Consider the following 12,067-nt stretch of genomic DNA (forward strand, 5'->3'; position numbering starts at 1 on the left):
AAGCATCGTGGCTTCTCTGCGATGTTTTTCCCCCCTAATTCGGGCATGTTCTTCGAAAATTCGAAGATTTGATGAATTTTCGAATCTTCGAAGATCATGCCTGAATTAGAAAAAAAAAACATTGCGGAGAAGCCACGATTCCCAGGCGGTCGCCCATCCAACTACTGACTGAGGCCAAGCCTGCTTAGTTTCCAAGCCCTTTGCTTGTTGCTGAGGAAACACTGAGTGCTGAGAAAGCTATGCGATCAGTAGCCGGAAGACGACATGGGATGTCGAGAGCTGTGACTGGACAGGAGGGAAATACAAACACCGCCGTATATGGACATGCAGGGGAGGGGACTACGACCAGATACAGTAGCGAAGGCAGAAAATCAGAGCACATTAAGGGGAAATACTGGGATATCAGGGTATTGAAAGTAGGAGCACGGAAGCAGGAAATTCCAGTTCCAATTCGAGGTGGCGACTGTGTAGTGTGAAAGACGGGTGGTGAAACCTCATTGGAAGTGAAAAAAACCATAAGTGTAGATCAGCCCATTGTCATATTTTCCCCCTGAAAACTGATGATGGATTTCAGACAAGCAGCTGAGGGAGTGAGCAAGGGTGACTGGGTGGATTCTCTGGGCACATCACAGCCAAAGGGGCAAAGCTGCAACTCACATCTCCCAACTCACCACATCTCTCACCTCTCCCAGTATGCCCCTCTGTGCAAAAGAATGGTAAGAACTGATCAGCTACAGCCCAAACTCTTAGATGTCATATAGGTAAAGGTAAAGGTGTCCCCTACCAGTCGTGTCCGACTCTAGGGTGCGGTGCTCATCCCCGTTTCTAAGCCGAAGAGCCAGCGCTGTCCGAAGACACTTCCGTGGTCATGTGGCCGGCATGACTGAACACCGAGGTGCACGGAACGCTGTTACCTTTCCCGCTGAGGCGGTACCTATTTATCTACTTGCAATTTCTTGCTTTCGAACTGCTAGGTTGGCAGGAGCTGGGACTGAAGGTGGGCGCTCACTCCGTCACACGGCACTCAGGTCTCGAACTGCTGATCTGCCGACCTTCCAGTCTGCAGTTCAGCGTCTTAACCACTAAGCCACCGCGGCATACGCTAAAAGCCCAGAATGAAGGCCCAGAATGCAATACACTGACTGAAGCCCTTCTTACCAGGAGGCCCTGGAGCTCCATCGTAGTGCTTCTGCGCTTACTCACTGCAGCAGATGGTGCCTTGGGAAGAGATGGACGGAAAATCCCATGAGGTAGCATTTAGTCCCCATCCCTTCCCCTAAAGCAGGGGTGCAGAATTTTGGGCCTCACGGGCCAAATCTGAATGTCCTGGGGTCCCAGTCCAGTCCTCTGAGGACTCCCTAGAAAGCCATCACCCCTTCCTCTTTCTCCTGACTGTTGAATGTTTGTGGTTTCCTGGCTTTTGCGAGGTGTCCCCCACCACCACATCCTAAGAGGTTGCAGTGCCTCTCTGTTCTCAGGCTAAACTACTGGCAGACCTTTAAGCAAAAAATTGCTGGCTCTTTATTTTGCATTTCAGCCCCATCCCCTCAGCCTTTGGCCTCTCCCCATTTTGCCTTTGGCCTCTCTCACCTTCCACTGGAATGCAGCCCCCAAGAGCTTCTCCAAAACTGAGTTTGGCTATTGGGCTGAAAGAGGTTCAACACCCCTGCTCTAAACCAGTCTTCCCCAACCTGATGCCCTCCAGATGTGTGGCACTCCACTTCCCATCATCCCTGGCCAATGTTACCAATATCACACTGGCTGGGGATGACGGGAGATCAAGTCAAAGACATCTGGAGGGCACCAGGTTGGGGAAGGCTGCTCTAAGCAACTTTCCTGTAGGGTTGAGCAGTAACATTATCACTCATGAGAGCCTCGTTGTTCTGATTCTCTGATTCAGCCACTCCAAGGAGAGCTTGAGATGTCTCCTCACCCCCAGGCAGGGCCAATGCTTCCCTGGCCCCTTTGCTTCCCACTCCCCACTTACTTTGGAGATGGTCCCAGCATCCCTCCTAGCTGGCCGCAGCACCACCCCACTTTTGATCCGGGCTATCATTTCTTCCACCGCTTTTGCTTTCATATCATCAGTTCTGGTGTCGCCTAACCATAAGGAAAGGGAGACAGCTCAGTTCCACCCATGCTGTTGGTGCCTCTGAAATCTAATTGTTTGGATTATTGCTACATTGCCACATATGGAATGCTTTAGTACTGGGTGTTTTAGATGCACAAATATTAACTACACACAGCTTACTAATCAGTCACAATGTCTGTGAGACCTCAGTCCAGATATTGTGTCACAATTAGATTTTCTATCTTCCCTGGTCCCTTGAAAACAAAGAAGCAGATATTTGAACTTGAAATGTAGAATTCTGCCCTGAACAGGCACACCAAAATTCATGCTAATACCCAGAATGCAGGAACATTACTTGCGGATGAGACTGGAGGACAGCCTGCAGAGGAAGAATCACAGGGGAACCTGCATGAGAGTGAGAAAGAGGCTGAAGGTCAGTCAAACAGAGGCGATGAAACCCAGGCCTACAAGAAGAAGAAGAGAAGAGTGGTACTAGTGGGAGACTCCTTGCTGCATGGGACTGAGACCCAAGTATGTCGCGAAGACCCGTGGACTCGCCAGGTATGTTGTCTCCTGGGAGGACAGATTAGAGACGTGGCTGAAGGGTTGCCTGCACTCATAAAGCCCACTAACAGGTATCCCTTTCTTCTCATCCATGTGGGAACAAATGATACCGCCAAGCGGAGCTACGAAGAAATCACATCAGACTTTGAAGCTTTGGGAAGGAAACTCAAGAACTTTGGGGCCCAGATAGTTTTCTCATCCATCCTTCCAGTAGTTAGAAGAGGGAGAGAAAGGGAACGAAAAATACTCCGGGTGAATGACTGGCTACGAAGGTGGTGCCGACGAGAGAGATTTGGATTCTGGGACCACGGGCTGTACTTCCTGGAAGATGGGCTGTTGGCTAGGGACAGGTTGCACCTCACAAAGGATGGGAAGAATGTGTTTTGCCACAGCATGAAGAACTTCATCAGGAGGGCTTTAAACTGAATCCTACGGGGAAGGGAGAGGTAATGCTGGGGGTAACAATGGACGTAGGCACATGCACTGCAATGGAGAGAACAGCTCTGATAGCACCCAATAATAGTCTTCAGACACATGTAGGAAGAAAGCCAGACTATGAAGCACATGGTCTTTGATGTCTATATACTAATGCCCAGAGTATGGGAAACAAACAGAACGAACTTGAACTCTTAATACAAGAGGGAAATTATGACTTGATAGGTATAACTGAGACTTGGTGGGATGACTCTCATGACTGGAATACAGCAATTGAAGGATATAACTTGTTCAAAAAGAACAGGAGGAACAGAAAGGGAGGTGGGGTTGCACTGTATGTGAAAAATACATATCTCTGCACAGAAATACAGGAGGAGGAGCTTGGTAGCCCCATCGAGAGCGTCTGGGTTGAAATAAATGGAGCAAAGAATAAAAGGAACCTGGTGGTCGGAGTCTACTACCGGCCACCCAATCAAGGAGAAGACAAGAATGAAACTTTTGAAAAGCAAATAGCCAATGTTTTAAGAAAGCATGATGTAGTAGTAACGGGGGACTTCAATTTCCCCGATATTTGTTGGGAGACAAATTCTGCAAAACATGAATTGTTTTCATGGAAATTCCTGACTTGTGTGGCGGATAACTTCCTCCTACAGAAAGTAGAGGAAGGAACTAGAGGATTGGCTATCCTTGACTTGATCCTAATCAACAGAGATGACTTATTGGATAAAGTAGCAGTTACAGGAACTCTGGGGGGAAGCGACCATGTTGTACTTGAGTTCTTGGTTCTAAGGGAAGCAAAAGCTGAGTGTAGTCAAATGTGTACCCTGGATTTTAGGAAAGCTGATTTTAATAAACTCAGAACAATGATCAGTAAGGTCCCATGGCAAGCGACGCTAACGAGAAAAGGAGTCCAAGATGGGTGGGAGCTTTTAAAAAAGGAAATTCTCAAGGCACAATCACAAACAATTCCAACAAGAAGAAAAGGTGGAAGACAACAGAAGAAGCCAATGTGGCTTCACAAAAAACTTAGGGATGACCTGAAAACAAAAAAGGATACATATGGGAAGTGGAAAGAAGACCAAGTAACAAAGGAAGAGTACAGGCAGATAGCACAGAATTGCAGGGATGGCGTCAGGAAGGCTAAAGCTGAGAACAAGCTGAGGTTAGCAAGGGATGCTAAAAACAACAAAAAGGCTTTCTTCAGCTACGTGCAGAGTAAAAGGCAGAGGAAAGAAATGGTGGTTCAGCTATTAAATAAGGATGGCAAAACGATAACAGATGACAAAGAAAAGGCAGAGGTGCTCAATTCCTATGTTGGCTCAGTCTTCTCCCAAAAGAGGGTCTATGATCCCCCTGGCAAAGGCGAAGTACAGGCTGAAAGGGCAGGATTGCAGCTTGAGATCGATAGGCATATGGTCAAGGAACACCTAATTACTTTGAATGAGTTCAAATCTCCAGGGCCGGATGAACTGCATCCTAGAGTAATAAAGGAACTGGCAGAAGAACTCTCAGAACCGCTGTCTATTCTCTTTGAGAAATCATGGAGGACGGGGGATGTGCCAGATGACTGAAGGAGGGCTAACGTTGTCCCTGTCTTCAAAAAGGGTAAAAAGGAGGAACCTGGGAACTACAGACCAGTCAGTCTGACATCAATCCCTGGGAAAATTCTGGAGCAGATGATAAAGCAATCCATCTGGATGCACCTTGACAACAATGCCGTGATTACTCGAAGCCAACATGGATTTGTCAAAAACAAGTCCTGCCAGACAAATCTGATTTCATTTTTTGATCAAGTCACCTCCCTTGTAGACTGTGGGAATGCTGTAGGCATCATATACTTCGACTTCAGCAAAGCTTTCGACAAAGTGCCCCATGATCTCCTGATGAGCAAACTAGCTCAAAGTGGGCTAGATGAAACAACGATCCGGTGGATCCACAGTTGGCTACAGAATCGGACTCAAAGAGTGCTTCTCAATGGGACCTTCTCAAACTGGGGAGAGGTAACGAGCGGGGTACCGCAGGGCTCAGTCCTGGGCCCAGTGCTCTTCAACATTTGTATTAATGACTTGGAGGAGGAGGTGCAGGGAATGCTGATCAGATTTGCAGATGACACAAAATGGGGCGGGATAGCTAATACTTTGGAAGACAGAAACAAAATTCAAAGGGATCTGGATAGACTGGAGCGCTGGGCAGAAAAGAACAGAATGACATTTCATAGGGATAAATGCCAAGTTCTGCACCTAGGAAAAAGAAACCAAATGCACAGTTACAAGATGGGGGATACGTGGCTCAACCACACTACAAGCGAGAAGGATCTTGGAATTGTTGTAGATCACAAGCTGAAGATGAGCCAACCATGTGATGTGGCTGCAAAAAAGGCCAATGCTCTTTTGGGCTGCATTCATAGAAGCATCGCTTCCAAATCCCGGGAAGTACTAGTTCCCCTCTACTCAGCACTGGTTAGGCCTCATCTGGAGTACTGTGTCCAGTTCTGGGCACCACACTTGAAGAAGGATGCAGACAAACTGGAGAGGGTTCAGAGGAGGGCAACAAAGATGATCAGGGGACTGGAAACAAAGCCCTATGAAGAGAGACTGAAAGAACTGGGCATGTTTAGCTTTGAGAAGAGAAGACTGAGGGGAGATAGGATAGCACTCTTCAAGTACTTGAAAGGTTGTCACAGAGAAGAAGGCCGGGATCTCTTCTTAATCATCCCAGGGTGCAGGACACGGAATCATGAGCTCAAGTTACAGGAAGCCAGATTCCGGCTGAACATCAGGAAAAACTTCCTGACTGTAAGAGCAATATGACAATGGACCCAATTACCTGGGGAGGTGGTGGGCTCTCCCACACTGGAGGCCTTCAAGACGAGGCTGGACAGCCATTTGTCAGGGATGCTCTGACTTGGATTCCTGCCTTGAGCAGGGGGTTGGTCTCGATGGCCTTGTAGGCCCCTTCCAACCCTACTATTCTATGATTCTATGAACAGACCTACTGGATGAGACCAATGGCCTATCTAGCCCAGCATCTGTTTTTTTAATAATAAAATAATAATACATTAATTGATTAATTAAGTTCTCTGTATATCACCTTTCTGCCCTAAGAAGATTCCCCAAGAAACCCAAAACAAACAAACAGATCAAGAACAGACCTCTCATTAAAAAATTCCAGAAAGTGGAATCAACCCCGTACCAATTCCCACAGTGGCCATTCAGATGCCCCAAAGGGAAGCCCACACCAAGCAGGGCATTAAGAGATCCAGTAGATTTCTGCCTCTGAACACGGAGGATTCATATGGCCACAATGTATCGCTGAGAAAAGCCTCTTTCCATGAATTTGCCTCATTGGCCTTCAAAGCCATTTAAGGTCTCAGCCATCAGCACATCTTTTTGCACTGAAGAGTGCCTGAGGAACTATGGATGGAGGTCCGTAACATTGTTCAGGAGGCAGCAACGAAATCCATCCCAAAGAAAAAGAAATGCAAGAAAGCAAAGTGGCTGTCTGATGAGGCTTTACAAGTAGCTCACGAAAGAAGGGAAGCGAAAAGCAAGGCAGAAAGGGGAAGATATACCCAACTGAATGCAGAGTTCCAGAGAATAGCAAGGAGAGACAAGAAGGCCTTCTTAAATGAACAATGCAAAGAAATCGAGGAAAACAAACAGAATGGGAAAGACTAGAGATCTCTTCAAGAAAATTGGAGATCTCAAAGGAACGTTTTGTGCAAAGACGGGCATGATAAAGGACAAAGAAGGCAGGGACCTAACAGAAGCAGATGAGATTAAGAAGAGGTGGCAAGAATACACAGAAGAACTATACAGGAAAGATCTGAATGTCCCTGATAGCCATGATAGTGCGGTCACTGAACTTGAGCCGGACATCCTCGAGAGTGAAGTCAAGTGGGCCTTAGGAAGCATTAGTAACAACAAAGCTAGCGGAGATGACAGTATTCCAGCCGAGCTATTTAAAATCCTAAAAGATGATGCTGTTAAAGTGCTGCATTCAATATGCCAACAAATCTGGAACACTCAACAGTGGCCACAAGACTGGAAAAGGTCAGTTTACATTCCAATTCCAAAGAAGGGCAATGCCAAAGAGTGTTCAAACTACCGCACAATTGCGCTCATTTCACATGCCAGCAAGGTGATGCTCAAAATCCTACAAGCTAGGCTTCAGCAGTATGCGAACCGAGAACTACCGGAAGTACAAGCTGGGTATAGAAGAGGCAGAGGAACTAGAGATCAAATCGCCAACATTCGCTGCATCATGGAGAAAGCAAGAGAATTCCAGAAAAACGTCTATTTCTGCTTCATTGACTACGCTAAAGCCTTTGATTGTGTGGATCACAACAAACTGTGGCAAATTCTTAAAGTGATGGGAGTACCAGACCACCTTACCTGTCTCCTGAGAAACCTGTACGAGGGTCAAGAAGCAACAGTAAGAACCAGACATGGAACAACCGAGTGGTTCAAAATTGGGAAAGGAGTACGACAAGGCTGCATATTGTCACCCTGCTTATTTAACTTATATGCAGAGTACATCATGAGAAATGCCGGGTTGGATGAATCAGAGGTTGGAATTAAGATTGCTGGGAGAATTATCAATAACCTCCGATATGCAGACGATACCACCCTAATGGCAGAAAGCGAAGAGGATCTAAAGAGCCTCTTGTTGAGGGTGAAAGAGGAGAGTTTAAAAGCTGGTTTGAAACTCAACATTAAAAAAACAAAGATCATGGCATCTGGCCCCATCACTTCCTGGCATATAGAAGGGGAAGAAATGGAAGCAGTGACAGATTTTACTTTCTTGGGCTCCAAGATCACCGCAGACGGTGACTGTAGCCATGAAATTAAAAGACGCTTGCTCCTTGGGAGGAAAGCTATGGCCAACCTAGCCAGCATAGTAAGAAGCAGAGACATCACCTTGCCGACAAAGGTCCGTCTAATCAAAGCTATGGTTTTCCCAGTAGTAATGTATGGCTGTGAGAGCTGGACTATAAGGAAGGCTGAGCGCCGAAGAATTGATGCTTTCGAACTGTGGTGCTGGAGAAGACTCTTACGAGTCCCCTGGACTGCAAGGAGGTCCAATCAGTCCATCCTAAAGGAAATCAACCCTGAGTGCTCATTGGAAGGACAGATAATGAAGCTGAAGCTCCAATATTTTGGCCACCTAATGCGAAGAGAAAACTCCCTGGAAAAGACCCTGATGCTGGGAAAGACTGAAGGCAAAAGGAGAAGGGGACGGCAGAGGATGAGATGGCTAGATAGCATCACGGATGCAATGAATACAGAACTACAGAAGCAGGACTACAGAAGCAGGCAAGCTCCCAGAGAGCGAGCGAACAGAGCGAGCGAACAGGGGGAGCAAACAGGAGTTGGCCAGGGGAGTTGCAGTGGTTGAAGAGACAAAGGAGACAAAGGAGACAGAGGCTAAGAGGTAAGTGGGTTGCAGGAAGCCCAGGGCGCTGCCCTTTATCCTTCTGACTGGCTGTGAGCTCACCAGGAGCTTCTGAGAGCTCCAACTGAATTGGAGGGGTGTGGCCTGAGTACTCCCAGCAGCTGACTGGGCGGGAAGCTTCAGTCTGTTTCCCGCCTCCCAGCTGAGCAGAGCAGAGCAGAGCAAGCTGCTCCAGCTGGTCCAGGGACTACAGAAGCAGGCAAGCTCCCAGAGAGCGAGCGAACAGAGCAAGCAAACAGGGGGAGCAAACAGGAGTTGGCCAGGGGAGTTGCAGTGGTTGAAGAGACAAAGGAGACAAAGGAGACAGAGGCTAAGAGGTAAGTGGGTTGCAGGAAGCCCAGGGCGCTGCCCTTTATCCTTCTGACTGGCTGTGAGCTCACCAGGAGCTTCTGAGAGCTCCAACTGAATTGGAGGGGTGTGGCCTGAGTACTCCCAGCAGCTGACTGGGCGGGAAGCTTCAGTCTGTTTCCCGCCTCCCAGCTGAGCAGAGCAGAGCAGAGCAAGCTGCTCCAGCTGGTCCAGGGACTACAGAAGCAGGCAAGCTCCCAGAGAGCGAGCGAACAGAGCGAGCGAACAGGGGGAGCAAACAGGAGTTGGCCAGGGGAGTTGCAGTGGTTGAAGAGACAAAGGAGACAAAGGAGACAGAGGCTAAGAGGTAAGTGGGTTGCAGGAAGCCCAGGGCGCTGCCCTTTATCCTTCTGACTGGCTGTGAGCTCACCAGGAGCTTCTGAGAGCTCCAACTGAATTGGAGGGGTGTGGCCTGAGTACTCCCAGCAGCTGACTGGGCGGGAAGCTTCAGTCTGTTTCCCGCCTCCCAGCTGAGCAGAGCAGAGCAGAGCAAGCTGCTCCAGCTGGTCCAGGGACTACAGAAGCAGGCAAGCTCCCAGAGAGCGAGCGAACAGAGCGAGCGAACAGGGGGAGCAAACAGGAGTTGGCCAGGGGAGTTCGGCAGGGGAGGTCAAGGGGGAGGCCCCTAACATTTTTTTTTTATTTTTTTTTACTAACTTTTTTTCATTTATTTGTCTTGTAACACACACTTCCACACCAGTGGGACTCTGCTTTTAACCTCTACTGAGTAGAGGAGCAGGCACAGGCTAGTCTAGAACAATCACAAAGCTAGACACAAAAAGGGAGAAGAGGCTATGGAAGGACAAGACTCTCCAGTGGTGGTGACCTGCAAGGTGTGTGCAATGTTTGTTTTCTTGCCTGAGAACAACATGGCCTACACCTGCAACAAGTGCAAGTTGATCACGCTGCTGGAGGAAAAAGTAAGTGGACTGGAGCGGCGACTGTCAACCCTCCGGGGAATAAGAGAACACGAAGAGTTCTTGGACAGAATGGGGGAACTACAGCAGCAAAGGGCAGACCAGAAGCTTGAAGAGCAACAGCAAGATGAGGCAGTGGGAAATGCTGAGGTGAAGAAAAATGGAGTAGAGGATACTCCTTGGAAAACGGTGACAGTTAGGAGAAGAAGAACTAGACGCCACTCTGCACCAGTGGAAGCGGTGGAGCTGTGGAACCGATTCCAGGTACTTGCAGATGAGACTGGAGGACAGCCTGCAGAGGAAGAATCACAGGGGAACCTGCATGAGAGTGAGCAAGAGGCTGAAGGTCAGTCAAACAGAGGCGATGAAACCCAGGCCTACAAGAAGAAGAAGAGAAGAGTGGTAGTAGTGGGAGACTCCTTGCTGCGTGGGATCGAGACCCAAGTATGTCGCGAAGACCCGTGGACTCGCCAGGTATGTTGTCTCCCGGGAGGACAGATTAGAGACGTGACTGAAAGGTTGCCTGCACTCATAAAGCCCACTGACAGGTATCCCTTTCTTCTCATCCATGTGGGAACAAATGATACCGCCAAGCGGAGCTACGAAGAGATCACGTCAGACTTTGAAGCTTTGGGAAGGAAACTCAAGAACTTTGGGGCCCAGATAGTTTTCTCATCCATCCTTCCAGTAGTTAGAAGAGGGATAGAAAGGGAACGAAAAATACTCCGGGTGAATGACTGGCTACGAAGGTGGTGCCGACGAGAGAGATTTGGATTCTGGGACCACGGGCTATACTTCCTGGAAGATGGGCTGTTGGCTAGGGATGGGTTGCACCTCACAAAGGCTGGGAAGAATGTGTTTGGCCACAGCATGAAGAACTTCATCAGGAGGGCTTTAAACTGAATCCTACGGGGAAGGGAGATGTAATGTTGGGGGTAACAATGGACGTAGGCGCATGCACTGCAATGGAGAGAACAGCGCTGATAGCGCCCAATAATAGTCTTCAGACACATGTAGGAAGAAAGCCAGACTATGAAGCACATGGTCTTCGATGTCTATATACTAATGCCCAGAGTATGGGAAACAAACAGAACGAACTTGAACTCTTAATACAGGAGGGAAATTATGACTTGATAGGTATAACTGAGACTTGGTGGGATGACTCTCATGACTGGAATACAGCAGTTGAAGGATATAACTTGTTCAAAAAGAACAGGAGGAACAGAAAGGGAGGCGGGGTTGCACTGTATGTGAAAAATACATATCTCTGCACAGAAATACAGGAGGAGGAGCTTGGTAGCCCCATCGAGAGCATCTGGGTTGAAATAAATGGAGCAAAGAATAAAAGGAACCTGGTGGTCGGAGTCTACTACCGGCCACCCAATCAAGGAGAAGCCAAGGATGAAACTTTTGAAAAGCAAATAGCCAATGTTTTAAGGAAGCATGATGTAGTAGTAATGGGGGACTTCAATTTCCCCGATATTTGTTGGGAGACAAATTCTGCAAAACATGGCCCCTCCAGGAAATTCCTGACTTGTGTGGCGGATAACTTCCTCCTACAGAAAGTAGAGGAAGGAACTAGAGGATCGGCTATCCTTGACTTGATCCTAACCAACAGAGATGACTTAGTGGATAAAGTAGCAGTTACAGGAACTCTGGGGGAAAGCGACCATGTTGTACTTGAGTTCTTGGTTCTAAGGGAAGCAAAAGCCGAGTGTAGTCAAACGCGTACCCTGGATTTTAGGAAAGCTGATTTTAATAAACTCAGAACAATGATCAGTAAGGTCCCATGGCAAGCAATGCTAGCGAGAAAAGGAGTCCAAGATGGGTGGGAACTTTTAAAAAAGGAAATTCTCAAGGCACAATCACAAACAATTCCAACAAGAAGAAAAGGTGGAAGACAACAGAAGAAGCCAATGTGGCTTCACAAAAAGCTTAGGGATGACCTGAAAACAAAAAAGGACACATATAGGAAGTGGAAAGAAGGCCAAGTAACAAAGGAAGAGTACAGGCAGGTAGCACAGAATTGCAGGGATGGCGTCAGGAAGGCTAAAGCGGAGAACGAGGTGAGGTTAGCGAGGGATGCTAAAAACAACAAAAAGGCTTTCTTCAGCTACGTGCATAGTAAAAGGCAGAGGAAAGAAATGGTTGTTCAGCTATTAAATAAGGATGGCAAAATGATAACAGATGACAAAGAAAAGGCAGAGGTGCTCAATTCCTACTTTGGCTCAGTCTTCTCCCAAAAGAGGGTCTATGACCCCCCTGGCAAAGGCGAAGT

The 12,067-nt window shown here is 47.7% G+C and overlaps 1 protein-coding gene across 1 annotated transcript in view; it reads right to left on the minus strand.

Moving 5' to 3' along the window:
* Positions 1-12,067, minus strand: part of LOC146343524 (shootin-1-like) — a 46,840-nt gene that overhangs the window by 3,396 nt on the left and 31,377 nt on the right. The window contains exons 13-14 of the mRNA XM_084855247.1: positions 1,988-2,100; positions 1,159-1,218 (exon numbers count right to left, since the gene is read on the minus strand). Coding sequence (XP_084711373.1) covers positions 1,159-1,218; positions 1,988-2,100 — 173 coding nt within the window. The remainder of the gene's footprint in view (positions 1-1,158; positions 1,219-1,987; positions 2,101-12,067) is intronic.

Source organism: Heloderma suspectum, chromosome 5 (assembly GCF_057233095.1).
Source record: "Heloderma suspectum isolate Gila_16-S chromosome 5, 16-S_ref, whole genome shotgun sequence".
In the NCBI taxonomy this organism is placed as follows: Eukaryota; Metazoa; Chordata; class Lepidosauria; order Squamata; family Helodermatidae; genus Heloderma; species Heloderma suspectum.